At 41.5% G+C, this 16496-nt stretch overlaps 1 protein-coding gene across 8 annotated transcripts in view; it reads right to left on the bottom strand.

Annotated features, from left to right (window-relative positions):
- Nrf1 (nuclear respiratory factor 1) overlaps nt 1–16496 on the bottom strand; it is a 107888-nt gene that overhangs the window by 61623 nt on the left and 29769 nt on the right. For 3 of the 8 annotated variants that reach the window (XM_021165121.2, XM_021165117.1, XM_029478398.1), the window contains exons 2-3: nt 5476–5632; nt 4345–4579 (exon numbers count right to left, since the gene is read on the bottom strand). In XM_021165121.2, the coding sequence (XP_021020780.1) occupies nt 4345–4567 (223 nt within the window). In that variant the 5' untranslated portion in view covers nt 4568–4579; nt 5476–5632. Of the gene's footprint in view, nt 1–4187; nt 4224–4344; nt 4580–5475; nt 5633–16496 lie in introns of all 8 variants that reach the window. The other 5 variants (XM_021165122.2, XM_021165118.2, XM_021165120.2 and 2 more) reach the window with 3 other exon arrangements.

Below are 16496 nucleotides of genomic sequence, written 5' to 3'. Positions count from 1 at the left end.
AAAAAAAAAAAAAGAAAAAAAGGTTGATCTACACTGTCACATGCAGCAAGATTTTCCCTTCTGAATGGTGTGTCAGTGTGTGTGTGCGTTTGCTACTGTGTACAGGGCATCAATGTCTCTTTGGGATTCAATTCATTTGTTACTTAGAAGTAGGCCTTATGGACCAGACCATATGGATCATAAAGTTCTCTCTTTAACCTCTTAGAGGAAACTCCACACTCTTATAGCAGCATTATTGTAAATTACCACGTAGTTTATATTCCATGTATACAAAGGAACTAGCCACTCCACGGTACTGCCAATACTAGTTATCTTTTGTGGCTTTGACAACAGCTATCCTCTTAGGCCTGTGGTATCATTTTCTGTGACACCGAATACCATTTAAAAATATCAGGTTGATTTTCTTGTTCTGTTGCTATTGAATAGTCAGAATTCAAAGATTTTTATCATAAAAAAGTTTAAATGTGCAAACCAAACTGAAGGAATTTAACATTTTACCATATATATCTATTCTCTATTTGTCAAATCATATGGTTTTTGTTGAATTTCAAAATAAATTGCAAATGTGAATATAATACCTTAAATACTTCAGCAGACTCACCATTAGCTACATTCACCAATGTTTGTAGTTTTTGCTTACTTTTGAGGTGTGTGTAAGCACATGCATATGTGTTTTTCACTGAACCTGGACTCTCAGATTTGGTTAAGCAGCAAGCTTGTAGGACTCTGATCTGATAAATCTATATATTCAAATATAAATCTCAACGAGAATGTTTTTAAAACTGGATAAACTACTCAGATTATTTAAATGTAAACACAAGCCGGCCAGTGGTGGTGCATGCCTTTAATCCCAGCACTCGGGAGGCAGAAGCAGGCGGATGTCTGAGTTCGAGGCCAGCCTGGTCTACAAAGTGAGTTCCAGGATAGCCAGGGCTATACAGAGAAACCCTGTCTCGAAAAAACCAAAACCAAACAAACAAAAGACCAAACAGAGGTAAGACAATTTAGAAGATACTAAGCATAGGCCTTATCCTGTCACATGTTACCTTGAAGGTTAAGTTACTAGGACTGGGACTGGATCCTGAGATACAAACTCCTATCACTGAACTGCAATGACCCTATGTCAGGAGACAAGGGTGAGAAGAGTAGGCTATCAAAGATCTGGTGCTCACTGTTCACATGGAGAAATACATTTTGGCTATGGACAGTCAGCTGTTTGAACCAATACTAGTTAACAAAACCCACCTGATGAGGAGGGACAGGTGAGGTCACACATAGCAAACACGGGGACAGACGTTAAGAGTGCTTGCTCTAGCACACCAGAGTAGTGCCTGGTTTGGCAAATTTCAATAAGCTGAAAATATGCCTATCTTCGGACCCTCAACTACTCTCCTGGATACATCTTCATGTATGTTTGTCAAGAGCACTTGTAAAAATCTAAGCACTAGTGGGATTGGGGCAGAAGGACTGAGAGTTCAGGCCAGCTTGAGCTACATAGCAGAAGCCTGTCTCTTGAGCTGCACAAATGGGTCAGTGGTTAAGAGTAAACGCTGCTCTCACAGAGGACACGGGTTTAGCCCCACTTACATTCCCAGCCCAGCACCCACGCAATCCCAACTCCAAGGAAGCCACTGGCCTCTCTGGCTTCTGCAGGCAGTGGACTCCATCCTCCCCATATACATAAGTGAAAATAAGAGCAAAGTAGTTGAAGAACACCCTTTCAAAAAGAAATTCCACCAAGTTTTCCTTTTCCCATGAAGCAAATGGTAACCCTTTGGTGGTTCATGAGGAAGTCAGAATGCATCACTTGTAATGAAGGTATTACTGAATGAAAAAGGCCAAGCGCCCTGTGCACAGTGCACACACATGCATGTTCCTAAGGTGCTAACCAGCCATTGGCTACAAGAGCACCAAATGGTCTAGGCTAGCCAGCCAGAAGATTCCAGAGGTCTGCCTGTCTCTCTCCACAGTGTGGAACTGTAATGCCAGCCACCACGCCCAGCTTCTTCCCTGGGTTCTGGAAATCAAACTCAGGCCCTCATGCTCGCACAGCAAGCACTTTGCTAAGTGAGCCGGCTCCCAGGCCCTTCTGAATTTTTTTTCCCTTGAGAATCAACACTGATCAAGAGTTGTCTTAACTGAAGAGAATTAGAACCATTTTTGATAGGTAACCTGGCATGAATTGACTGATACTGACTTTTCTGAGTTGTCTTTTAGGTGTGTCCATACTACAGACTAGTCCTCGGAAAAAATTCTCTAGCAAGCAACAAATGTGACAGGTCAGGATCAATCATGACTGATCAGTTAATAAGGGCTCTTGGACACCTCTGCAAGATTCTCTTGTTTACTGTGAATATAAGCGTGTGTGCCTCACACTCGGCAGCCTCTGCAAGCTTGCATCCTGCAGAGCCCCTAAGCCCTGTGCAGTCGGTCACACTTATGCCAGCCCTCTGTACTGTCTTCTTTTGCCTCACAAAGCTCAGCCACAATGGCCTCCTTCCCTTTTCATCTCAGAGTCCCTTGCCTGTGACACATCCTCTGTCTGATGTCCTCTCCTCAACACTTGCCTGCACTGATAACCTACAGCTGGTGGCCTGACAGCTCCTTCAAAGTAAGCTGTTTTAGTCAAAGATTCTATACCTTGCAGTATATCTAATTACAATTCCTTAGTAGCAACTCACTAGAGATTTGAAGGGCCTCTGTTTTTATACTGGACAAATGAAAGACTTTAGTCCTTTTCTGTTCTTTTGTTCACTGTTCATTTTTGAGATAAGGTCTGTGTTGTCTAGGTTGCTATGGAATACCTGGGCTCAAATGTTCCTCCTGCCTCAACCCCCTGGGTAGTTGGGACTACAGGCTCATGCCAGTATACCAAGCCAGCCCTAGTCTTTGTTTAGTGATGTTGGGAGCTGAACCCAGGGTCTCACACATGCTAGGCAAGTGCTCAACCTCTGCATCACGGTCTCAGCTTTCATCATCCTCACGCCATAGCAACGCAACACAACTACAATACAGTAGCAAAGCAAAGCCATGTCTCCAAAGCATCTTCCTTCATAAGAAAGAAGTTGTCCTGGGTTCATTATGTTAGGATGCCCTCTTCTGGGAAGTATAAAAATCTCACAAAATATATGTTACAAACATTTAAACACATGGCTAGCTAAGCACGTGCTTTACCACTGAGCTAGATTCCCAGCCCCTCCATTAGTTTCTAAGTTCAACATTCCAAAAATAGTACTGTGAATAAGTGATGGTATGAGATTATTACACGATTCTCTTCACCTTAAGTAAATACACCATATATACTTTATTAATGTAGTACTTAGGCCATCCCTGACTGCTTTCCTGACCAGTACTATACCCACCCAGACATGGTTTATATGTCTAAATACATACTATAAATGGAATAATACAAAACACAGCCAGCTTTAAGTCTCTTAGTATTGTGAAAAAGTTCAAATCCATTAAAAAAAAAAAAAAAAAGCCTGAGACAATTAAGGATCACTCTTGGTACTATCTAGCAGAAGCAAACAGAAACCATGTGCAGCATAATATCTTAGACCCCAAATAATTTTTAAAATTAACTTCCAAACACATCACAGAATGGTCATTTACATTTAACCAGTATATGAAGAGAATAGTCAACATAAACAAGAACTGTCAGTAACACAGACAGTACACAGATCCACAAGTCCCTCAGAAAGAAGAACTATAAAACAAACAAACAGTAAAATCACATGGTTATCTGTGGAAATCTAAAATCATAATAGTAATACATTTCCATACAAACTGGAACTTACAGTGCAAATCCGAACAGGTGGAAAAACCCACTCTCATCAGAAAGTCTAATGAGGGCTACATTAGGGCTGAAGTACACTGTTCAGGGTAGGACTCTGGTCTCGCATGTGAAACTCTAGGGTTCGTTCTAGCACAAAAGGAATAAAACCCACACTAGGAAAAACTTTTAACCTTAAAAATATTAAAATCTAAATATGTCAGCCCTTACATTTAATATAAATATAATACATATTCTAGTTAACCAGACTGTGAGAATGGAAGAAAACCAACGCCGTAACACTAGTAGTAAGGGACCCCAAACTCAACTCTCATAGAACAGGCTAAAGTTGGAGGTGCAGGCTTAAAAATTGTGATGAAGGGCTTGGGATGTTGCTCAGTGGTAGAGTACTTGCCTAGTATATGCGAGGCCCTGGGTTTGATCCCCAGCACTGAAAAAAAACAAAACAAAAAACGATGAAAAGAAGTGAGAGAGTGCTAGAATTATAGGCTCCTTCGATAGGCATGAACCCACAGTTAAGGAAAGAAGCAAACTTCTAGCGCAAACATTACCTGCAGCAGCCAGATGGGCAGTTACCTCATCAGCTGCCGTGGAGTTGAGGATGTCAGAGTCATCATAAGAAGTGTCCTCGGGGGAGGAAGGGGAGTCTTCATCAGCACTTAGCATACTGTGCTCAGTGTATGTGGCTACATGGACCTGCTGGACTTGCTGGGCCACTGCATGGGCTTCTATGGTAGCCATGTGTTCAGTTTGGGTCACTCCGTGCTCCTCCATGAAGATCTACTGCTAGAAAAAAAGGAGAGAGGGGGATAAGGGGAGGGAAAGGGAGGAGATTCAGTGTATAATGTAACACGATGTTTAAACTAAGGTTTTTATTAAGAGCAAAGAAACTTTGACAAAGCTCTGATTTTATTACTTGACCACACCAAGGTGTGGAAAATTCAAACAACATAAAAATAGGATATTTTTGGGCTAAAGCGATGGCTCAGCGGTTAAGAGCACTCACTGCTCTTCCTGAGGTCCTGAGTTCAAATCCTAGCAACCACAAGGTGGCTCTCAACCATCTGTAATGAGATCTGATTCCCTCTTCTGGTGTGTCTGAAGAGAGCTACAGTGTACTTACATATAATAGATAAATAAATCTTTTTAAAAAGTAGAATATTTTCTCTGTGAAATAACTGACAGAAATTTACTACCATAAATATATAGAAGCATTCACATGTATCAAGTAAAAAACATTAAATAACTTTTTTTGTTCTTTGTTTTTGTTTTGAGACACTGTATGGCCCTGGCTGTCCTGGAACTCACTCTGTAGACCAGGCTGGCCTTGAACTCAGAAATCCACCTGCCTCTGCCTCCCAAGTGCTGGGATTAAAGGTATGTGCCACCACTGTCCTGCTAAATATCTTTGATATGTATTTAACAATAAAAGACATTTAAAATAGTCCAGGGATTAACATTTGATGTTGTGATATAAAAATATATTTAAACACACAGACTAGCTGGGCATGGTAGCACACCCCTTAATCCCAGCACTTGGGAGGCAGAGATAGGTAATCTCTGTGAGTTTGAGGCTAGGCTGGTCTACAGAGAGGCCAGCCAGGGCTTTTACATGTAGACATCCTGATGTTTTTAGAATAGAACCACTGTTATGATCTGGCAGCTCAACTTGTGGTACTTACCCAGAAGGACTGAAAGCAGCGTCTCAGAGAGCTATGTGCACACCCATGTTCATAGCAGCATTATTCACAACAGCCAAAAGATGGAAGCTACCCAAGTGTCCATCAATGGGTGAGTGGGAAACAAAATGTGGTCTACATGAACCACATATCATTCGACCTTAAAAAGGAAAGAAAGTGCAAATTAGAAATAAAGAGATTTCCTCAACTTCATAAAGAACATCTATAAAAATGCCTATAGCCATTATCCTTAAAGGTGAAAAAGTAGTGCCTTTCCCATTAAAATCAGGAGCAAGAAAAGGATGTCTTCTATTCTCAACATTATACTGGAACTCATAGCTTATGTAGTAAAAGAACAAAGAAAAGAACAATAAAAGAAAAGGAGACAGCCGGGTGGTGGCGGCGCACGCCTTTAATCCCAGGGAGGCAGGGAGTTCCAGGACAGCCAGGGTTATACAGAGAAACCCTGCCTCGGAAAACCACAAAAAAAGGAAAGGAAAAGGAAAAGGAAAAGGAAAAGGAAAAGGAAAAGGAAAAGGAAAAGGAAAAGGAAAAGGAAAAGGAAAAGGAGACAACAGTGGTAAGGGAGGGCAAGAGAGAGAGGGCGGAGTAAAGAGGAAGATAAAGCAGGAGAGGGGCCTCTGAGAAGGAAAATACAACTGCTTTTGCATGGCATGACTGTCTACATATAAAGGTGATCAACCAAAGACTCCTGGATTGAACAGCAAGTAGGATGTGATAAATAAATGCTTTCTTATGTATCAACAATGGACAAGTAGCATTTGGAATCAGATATACTTTCCCTTCTATCAATGCCTCCTAAAAGTGAAATATTAAGGTATAAATCAAAATATGCACAGGAGCTACGCGAAGGTGGAGGGAAGCAGCTAAAATGTTATGGCCACAGTGAGCGACTAGGCTGTGGCTTAGGTTACCACTATCCAGTCTTAGGTGTCTGCTGAAGTCCAGTGAACATATCCCCTGCAATAAACAGGAGACTCTGTGAAGTCTTTGTAAAGTTTAATTTGTATTTCAAATAGACAGATAAAACTGTATTTATCATATACAGCATGCTATTTGAAAATTATATACACATCACAGAATGATAAAATCTAGCCAATTAAATATGCATTACCTCACATAGGTATTATTTAGGAAGTGAAACATTTAAGAGAGGGGTAAGCAATATATCAAGGGCAGGAGACATTTAGGAAACCCTTGTCCCATCTATTTAATTTTGCTGTACACTTGAAGCTGTTCTATTTGAAACACTATGGGTAAAATTGCTCAATAAAATAAGCTAGTCACAAAGGCAAATACTGTATGAGTCCATCTGGGTTTTATTTTATTTATGTGTGTATGTGCATGATGGGGCAGGGGTGCTGCAGCCTGACTGTAGAGGTCAGGTCTTCCCTTCCAGCCTGGGTTCTGGGCATTGCATGGCAAAAGCTCTTACCTGGTGAGCCATCTCCCCATCCCCAGCCTGTAGTCCATCTGTATAAAATAATTAGAATAATCTATTGAAAAGTAGCTGCCAGGGCGAGAGAAAAAGCTCAGCAGTTAAGGGCACTGGCTGCTCTTCCAGAGGACCTGGGTTCAATTCCCAGAACCCACATGGCCGCTCATAACTGTCTGTAACTCCAGGGCGATCCAAAGCCTTCATACAGGCACACACACAGATGAAACACCAATGTACATGAACTAAAAAGTAATAAATCATTTTAATAATAAAAAAGGACGCCGGGCAGTGGTGGCACACACCTTTAATCCCAGCACTTGGAAGGCAGAGGCAGGTGGATTTCTGAGTTCAAGGCCAGCCTGGTCTACAGAGTGAGTTCCAGGACAGCCAGGGCTACACAGAGAAACCCTGTCTCGAAAAACAAAAAACCAACCAAACAACCAAATAAATAAAATAGAAAGAAAAAAAATGAAAAATAGCTGCCAGGGTCTGAGTGCACCCAACTAAGGAGTTGTCTCATAAGATGCATGAGTTCTGCAGATCAGGTACACAGTAACACGATGTACTTTTAGCATTACTGAACTGTGCACCGTCTAAGATTTATTGTTCAGTGTGCTCTACCACAGTCTGAAAGTTAAAATACAGTCACCCCTCACCCCAGTCTAACCTCCTCTGAATAAAGAATAAATAAGTACAGAAAAATAAAACTAAGCCCTTATCTTTACTTAAAAAAAACAACCAAAAACAAAAAAGAGTACATTACTTGATAACTATTAAAAATAAATTCTTGTCATTCCTGGTGGCTATGGCAATAGAGGGAAAGGATGGCTGGCTCTGAAGGAACAAGAATGGTAGTTAGCAAAGCATTTGGATCCACCACAGATTGGCTCCCTGGCCTTTGAGCTACATGATGGAAACTAGGCATAAGAATAGTGTCTCACATTCTGGGGTTGTGGCTGTGCTTTGTGTAAGTCACATGTGATCCAAATGATTATGATCTATGCAACTCTTAAAACTTAGAAGTTTTTTTTTTTTCTTTTAAATTCTTGACAGAAAAAAAGAAAACTGTGAAGTTTGTACACACTTAGTGAAAGTTGCCAGACGAAACGTACTGACAAAATGTATAGACATCTGACGTGAATTTGAAGTTATGATTAAAAGTTGCAGGTTTGGGCTGGAGAGATGGCTCAGTGGTTAAGAGCACTGACTGCTCTTCCAAAGGTCCTGAGTTCAAATCCCAGCAACCATATGGTGGCTCACATCTATCTGTAATGTGATTTGATGCCCTCTTCTGGTGTGTCTGAAGATAGCACCAGTATATTCATATACATAAAATAATCTTTAAAAAAAAAAAGAGTTGAAAGTTTAACTTGTATACGATAACATCACCTCTCGTCATACAATATTAATACAATACTAATACAAAGTAAGATTTGATTGTTGTAGTAGTAGTATATAGCACTGCATATCTAGAATTTACAAAAAGAAATGGCAACCATACATATGCAGAAATAATACCTATATGAAGAAAGAACAAAGATTATTTGTATAAAATTCTTCTTTTATAATGTCCTTGTGACATATTTTTAAAGAAAAAAGGTGAAACATCTGGTAGGGTCTCTTTTCTATCCTATCTTTGTGTGAGTTTTTCAATCCATCCATCAAGGGATATATCCTAGCTCCTTATTGGTACTTATCTAAAGTACAATTTGAGATATACCAAGTCACACAATTAAACACAATATATAAAAGGAAGATACCAATAAAGTGTTATTTTTCCATTAATTTCACTGTGCTAGTCTGAGACAAATTGCATTTTCGAAATCTGGCTACTTCAAAATTGTTTTTTTAAATGATTTGGGATTAGATAGCATCTAAACTGCTTTTCAAAGGGATCATAATGCTATGTGCTTGGCATAATGGATTTCAGTTCTTTGCTCTAGAATGTAGCTTGCAGCATGAATCAATAGGGCTGTCTGCTTCTCAGGCCTGTCACTTCCGCCTGGTGCCTCTTCTCTCTCCACCCCCCAACCCATCAGCCAGCTTTTCTAGCAGGGGCATCTCATCTGAAACAAAAATAGAGTACTTGTAAATATTGCTATGTTCTCATAAAACCATAAATAAGTAAGGTCATCTAAGCCAGGTATGAATGACATACACATATTGCTGGATCAGGCCTCCACTTCCTTATTTACTTAACAGAAAAGAATGAAGATGGAAACAGTCCACCACATCCCTAGGTCAATTTTACATGAAAATTTATTTGTTTTGGGCCAAGTGTGGTAGAACACATCCTTAATCTCAGCACTCTGGAGGCAGAGGCAGGTGGACCTCTGTGAGGTCAGCCTGGTCTACATAGTGAGCCCCTGTCTCAAACAAACACAATTTACTTATTTTATATCATGTGTAAGTATTTTGCTTGCATGTATGCATGTGTGTACCACATGTCTGCCTGGTGCCCAAGGAAGCCAGAAGAGGGTATTGGGTCCCCACTGACGGTGGAATTATGGCAGCATTGGCCACCATGTGGGTGCTGGGAACGGAACCCACGGCCCCTGCCAGAGCAGCAAGTGCTTAATAACTAAGCCACCCCTCCAGCCCCTCTCCCCCAGGGCAGCTTTAGTAAAACTGCTTCAGCTTTTATCCTCAAAGAATCAGATTCTCTGGCTAGCAAAAGTAATGGGAATTACTATTGGGGCGGGGGAAAGTAATGAAATAATGTGCATTTTAAAAGACAGCATAGATTCTTATCCAGATATCCAGAACCCCTTAACAAGTTACTTAATGACCACTAAGCCACAATTCTGCCACTGTCTTCTAAGATGAGAGGAAGAAGAAAACAGTATGTATTCTCTAAAGGGTGATGTGAGGCTTAAATGAATTGACCAACACAGTCCCCAACACGTAAGTGTAATGTAAATTATGATGCAAGCCCACACGCTGGCATCTGCCTTTCCTAGCTCACTTCCCAGTCTCACATGCACTGTTCACTGTGCCTCCATTTCTTCACATCTAGACACCTGTTTGAAGCTTCTGACTGTAACTGAGAACTTTGTGCTATGACACGACATGTTATATTAATCTGAGCAGGAAACACTGTCTTAGACATAAAGTGAGAACACCAACACACTTAATAAAACTTTGTGATAGTGTACAAAATGGAGAAGGGGAGGGGGGAGGGGGGAGGAATGCCCGCTCGTGTTTTCTGAACCAGAAAAGCAAAATGGTCTATCCCACTATGACAGTGATGTTCAGCAAAGTACCCAAAACTTGATTTAAAATCATTATTCCTGGAGAGTGGAGAAATAAATAGATCTATGGTTAAGAGTACTGCTCCACCAGAGGACAGGGTTTGGTTCCCAATACTCACAAGCATCTATAAATCCAGCTCCAGGGTATCTTAAGCTTCTGGTTTCTTCAGGCACCCACCCACATTCACACGCACATGCTCATGCACAGACACTAACATTAAAAAAATAAGGACATGGCAGCAGTAACAGTAACCTCTGCACTGGGCAAGCAGGCAGGCTAACGGATAAAGATCCAGACTAGCCTGGGCTGCATAGTTGAAGGCCAGCTTGATCTGTATCAGCAGTTCTTTTTTTTTTTTTTTTAAGATTTATTTATTTATTATATATAAGTACACTGTAGCTGTCTTCAGACACTCCAGAAGAGGGCACCAGATCTCGTTGTGGATGGTTGTGAGCCACCATGTGGTTGCTGGGATTTGAACTCTGGACCTTCGGAAGAGCAGTCGGGTGCTCTTACCCACTGAGCCATCTCACCAGCCCTATCAGCGGTTCTTAGATTGTGACCCCTTTGGGCGTCAAATGACTGTTTCACAGGGGTCACCAAAGACCATCTTCATATCAGATATTTATGATTCATAACAGTAGCTAAATTAGTTATGAAGTAGCATTTTATGATTGAGAATCACAACATAAGGAACTCTACACTAAGGGTTGAAGCATTAGGAAGGTTGAGAATCACTGGTTTATATAAAATGAGACATTACCTCAAAAATATGAATGAATGAATGAATGAGTGAGTGAAACTCTCTATTACCAAACTGTAAGAGGTTGTGAGTGTCTGCTTTTCCCCTGCAGAACCAGGGAACAGTGGCAGAGAACACAGCAGGACTGTCTTAGTTTCCAGCACCCTGCTGACATGACCTCTATGAAGTACCTAGGGAGCTGCTGGAATTTGGAGGAGCCCATCAAGGGGCTTAAATTCAGTCTAATCCACACATAATGGATGAGATTAAGTGAAGAGTATTTAAAAATCAAGGAGAAAGAAGATCAGGCCAGGAAATCTAATCAAAGCATAACAAAGTATAAAAGAGAGCATTAGTCTAATCAATAGCATTATCATTTCAAAAGAAAAAGGGTAATCAGCAAGAATGGTCTAAAAATCAGTCCAAGCGGTGCCCACAGGGAAAAGAGGCTCAAGTTACACTCCTGGATGCATCTGGAACCTAAAATTCTTCACCAGGTTAGAACTCATGCTCAAAAGTCAATGAAATCTTCCAGACCTAAATTATACAATCATAAATAAATAAATAAGATGCTCAGTGGGTAAAAGGTATTTGCTACCAAGCCTGACAACCTGAATTCAGAGGGCTCCTGGCAAGTTGTCCTCTGATATTTACACCATGACATGTGCACACACAAAAAAATAAATATAATTTTTATAATTAGAACTAATGAAGCCAGGTGGCAGTGGCACATGCTTTTAGTTCCAGCACTAGAGAGGCAAAGGCAGGCAGATCTGTGCATTTGAGGCCAACCTGGTTTACAGAGTGAGTTCCAGGACAGCCAGGGTTACAGAGAAACTGTCAAAAAATCAAAACCAAACCAAAGCAAACAAAACCAATCAGCACCATAGCACCCAAACCCTAATGCTACCAAACAGAACATAAAGGTGAAGACAGAGCTGACAAAGCAGCAAGCGAGGTGGAGAGGTGAGAAAGTAGGCAGGAGCAAATACAGCCCGACCTTCAAGATGAAGAAAGCTGCAGAGGAGATGGATTAATATTACCATATAGTTATTAGAAAAGGAGCAGACAGGAAGGGAATAGTGGAAGTAACCCTCACAGGAAGTAAGTGTGGTATAAAGTACTAAAGGGAAAATTACAGGAGTAAGTATGGGATTTAAGGTTACCAAGTGACCAATCAGAAGTCAGCCTACACAGCACACAGGCAAAGGATGACTGGTGCATCTGGGGAGATGGAAAGGAGGGCTGCAGTCAACACTCACTCTGCTCAGGTCATTATGCAAGTCACAAGTTCCATGCAGATCACTTACTCCTGTAATTTTCCCTTTAGTACTTTAGTCCAGGGGTAACTGAACCATAAGAAACAAAACCATGGGGTGAGGGCTGCCATGCCTACCTCTATACTGAAAATCAGTGACAGGTAGTGACCACATTCTCCTGGGTGGTCAGCACTCATAGTTCTATTATTACTAGTGCTGGTACTACTAGGACAACGACAATGACTACGACTACTGTTTCTTAGACACGAGCCCCAAGACCTGGACAGTCTTCTCTCTATCCACTCCAACACAGAGCCTCACTGCTCCAATATGGTGGCTTGAGTACACTCTGAAGCCACAGGAGGGCTCTGGCACTTACTAACATAGTACACAAGTTTCATTTGGTGTCTTTGCTCTAGTTTCATCATATATAGGTGGAGAACAGATAGAATTGTTGTGAAGCCCAAATGAGTTGCTCTCTGTAAATACCCACCAATGGGATATGCATGCAAAGACTCACAAGTTCACACATAACGGCAGGTATAAAGCTGCCTCAAGTTATACTATACTTCTTTCCTTTTAAAGAAGAAATAATGCTTACAGATCACTTTAAGAGTTTTGACCACACATATAGAAACCTATATCAAAAAGCAAGTCTTCAGTTGCTGTTTTTAAATCTTGGGTCCTTTTGGAGAATGGTAAAATATACAGACACCTTCCCGAGGGAGGGAAAGAACAAGAGAGGAAGAAGTGGGGGGGGGGAGGAGGAAGGAAAGAGATTTGCAAAATGTTTTAGGTCTCTTTGACTATAACCAAATGAAAATCAGAACATTCCAAGACTGCATTGCTTCACAGTGTAAGCACTAGGTGGTGCCACAACCAAAGGAAAAAGTGACGTGTGGAGAATGCACGGGGAAGGCCAAGTCCTTAAAATGTTCTTCTAGAACACACTCCACAGAAAAGAATAATTAGGGCTGGAGAGATGCTCACTGGTTGAGAGCACTTGGTGCCTTGCAGAGGACTCAGGTTAGATTCCTAGTAGCTCACCCCAGTTTCAGGGGATCCAAGAGGCACACACACAGCACACATTCATACGTTCAGGCAAAACCAGCTCTACACAGAAAGTAAATAAACACATTTAAGTCTTTAAATAACGACTAGTTAGGCTAATCCACTTCACCAAATGCTTTAAAGACATGCCTACTCTCTCGTAGGCTCTAGACTTTGCCAACTAACAGAACTTTCAGCAGTGACATTTTTGACCTGTCATGTACAAGGCTAACAGCCACTACATACCTGAAGCCACTGACCATATTGAAATGTGAGTACTATGACTTAAGGATTAAAGGTTTCAAGTCAATGTAACTTTAATAATGTTTATGTTAATGTGGTTTTAAACTTCTAGAATGAATGGGGCAGTCTACATTCTATTTTTATTTTGAAAGGACTTGCTTCTAATTCTAGGCCACTATATCATTGTTTCATGGGCTGGTCCAGGGCCCCCCAGCACATATGTCTGGCCTCAGTGAGAGAGGATGACCTAATCCTGTAGACTTGATGTCCCAGGAAGGGGGATGCCTGTGGACGGGGGTGGGGGTAAGGATACAAAATCAAAAGCTTTTATTTCCTATAAAGATCTTACATACCACACAAAGGCTTAAACCTCTAGATTATAATAGTTTTAAAATCATGTGTATGTGTGTGTGTACACATGAATATGCATGTGTATGCTGGTGCCCACAGAGGTCACAGGGGTGGTGTCAGAACCCCTGAAACTACAGTTCCAAGTGAGGCATCTGTTGTGGGTACTGGGAACCAAAATCTAGTCCTCTGGAACTCTCCTACTGCTAAACCGTTTCATTTCTCTAGGCCCTATAACAATTTTATTAAAGTATCCACTGAAAGGCTGAATCAATAAGAAAGTAGGCAGTGCCATTTTTTAAAAAAGGAACAATCCCATTCTAGCAAGAATCGTCAAGGGCTAAGTAAAGCAACGCTGTGAGGACAGGGTTGCCAGGACATTGTGAAGAAGACAGTCTTTAGGCTCCAGAATGACAGAAAAGTGCTACAAGCAGAGGCAACAGCTTGAGAAAGCACATGGCATGGGACAGAGGTGACAATGAACACCCAGACAGCAGACACTGAGGGAGTCTGTAACCAAAGCCAACACAGCCCTCTGTGTTCAATCTTTCACACCAGATTCTTTAAGCAACTTACTACACAAAAACTAGGCTAATGCTCCCCCCGTCAGAGGGGAAGCACTCCTCTACTCTCAGTACTACAGTACCGCGTACAGCAGGTATCTGGCACTGAACTCTCAGTGAAATAGGTGACAATGATAAAAAGAATTAGGAAGATGTATTTTTGTCAAGTACGGTGTGTTAGCACAGGCCTTTAATCCCAGCCCTCAGGAGGCAAAGGCATGTAGATTTCTATGAGTTCCAACCAGCTAGAGCTACATAGTAAGACTCTGCTTCAAGAAAAAGATAGAAAGAGGGAAATAAACATGGGTCGCCAAAGCTTTCTATGCCTTGTTTAGAAGGCTATGGAAGGGAAGTATGAGCAACCACTTGGTGACTGAGTCCAACACAGCTAGCTACTCTGGCTCTTCCAGCTTGGTCTGCAAGCACAGTGAATTCCAGGCTAGTCAAGGATACATAGTAAGACCCTGTCTCAAGAGAGGCAGGGGGAGGAACGGAGGGAGGGAGGGAAAGAAGGAAAAGAAAATACATTTCAAACACATAAATGCTTAAAAGGCAGGTGAGTGGCTAAAGCTATACCTGTTTTGGGAAGGCTGTAGAGGGGAAGTTTGGTGTGATTAACCAACCACTTGGTGACTGGGTCTGAATACAGCTGCTTGGCTCTTTTTGTACAATAATTGTTTGTCTGCAGCTGCTCCCAAATTAGCAAAAATCAAATAAATAGCTGTCATGTGATAGCAGGATTAAAGGCTGCCTCAATTTCCATTAAGGAGAAATAACATAAATGGCCACAAGCACCGCCCCTCAGTCTGAGACCAGCACAAAGGCCACTTTTATTCAGACCCCGTACACTGTGAAATAGCATTGTGGCCTGGCTCTTCTGGGGCAGGCCTCCCTCAATTCTGCTGGATCTGTCACCATACAATCAACACTCACGGAAAGCTGTTTCCTAATTTCTGAAAAACAGTTCAATGCATGAATTTTCTCTCTCTCTCTCTCTCTCTCTCTCTCTCTCTCTCTCTCTCTCTCTCTCTCTCGTTGGTTGTTGTTTTGTTAGTTTTTTGTTGTCGTTTTTGTTTGTTTGTTTTTTGAGACACAGTCTCACTATGTAGCTCTGGCTGTCCTGGAACTCACTATGCAGACCAGGCCTGCCTCGAACCCACAGAAATCCACCTGCCTCTGTCTCTTGGGTGCTGGGATTAAAGAAAGGCATGAGCTACCACAGCAACCTCTTTGGGGAGCGTCCCCACATAAAACAAGCCAGCCTTGTAGTCAGTAGCTAACCCTGAGCACCAGACCTTGCTGCCTCCACAGCCCTGTGCTGGGTTATAGGTATAGGCTCAATGATACTGTCATGACTTTAAATTCTGAGATAACTGAGCCAATGACTTCTTTTCTGCATAAAGTTAGGAGAAGGTTAGCTCAATTAGTACACTGCTTGCTGTAGGGACTGAAACCCACATACAAGTGGGCGTGGCAGGCAGCACCTGTGACTATGATCCCAGTCCTGGGGACAAGGAGGATAGGGTCTTAGAGGAGTGGAGCTCTGGGGTGGGGAATCCCTCTCTGGCCAGTCAGCCTTCCCTATCTCAAAAAGTAAGGGGAGCAATGGAGGAAGACACCCAAAGTCAACTTTGGGACCACACGCACAGGCATGTGTGCACACCTACACAAATGTGTGCGCATATGCAAATGCATGTGTACCTACAAGCGTGTGCAAATATACATGAACAAGTACATAAGCCACACAAAAAAACATGAGAGTTATAGATATTATAAATGCCAATGTCATTCATTCATCTGGAATCTGCAATTCAATCCCTCATTCATTCATTCATTCATTCAACAAATATGAGTTTTTGTAAGACATTATAATATCACTTTAGAGTGCATATTCTGAGAAAAACTGTGACCCTCAACTCTCACTTTCTATTTTTATTTTAAACAATATCTTCTTATAGAAATAACACATGTTCTCTGACACACTTCAAGAGGAAACAAAATAAAAAATTAAAAGCATCTTAAATCACTACTGAGAACACCTTTGCCAGTCTGCTGTGTGTCCTTGTTTCTCTAATATTTACACTCAGTCTTTATGTGCATGGGCATTT

This window comes from Mus caroli, chromosome 6 (genome assembly GCF_900094665.2).
Source record: "Mus caroli chromosome 6, CAROLI_EIJ_v1.1, whole genome shotgun sequence".
Lineage (NCBI taxonomy): Eukaryota > Metazoa > Chordata > Mammalia > Rodentia > Muridae > Mus > Mus caroli.
Note: the sequence above shows the minus strand (reverse complement) of the source record. Positions and strands in the feature narration are given on the sequence as shown.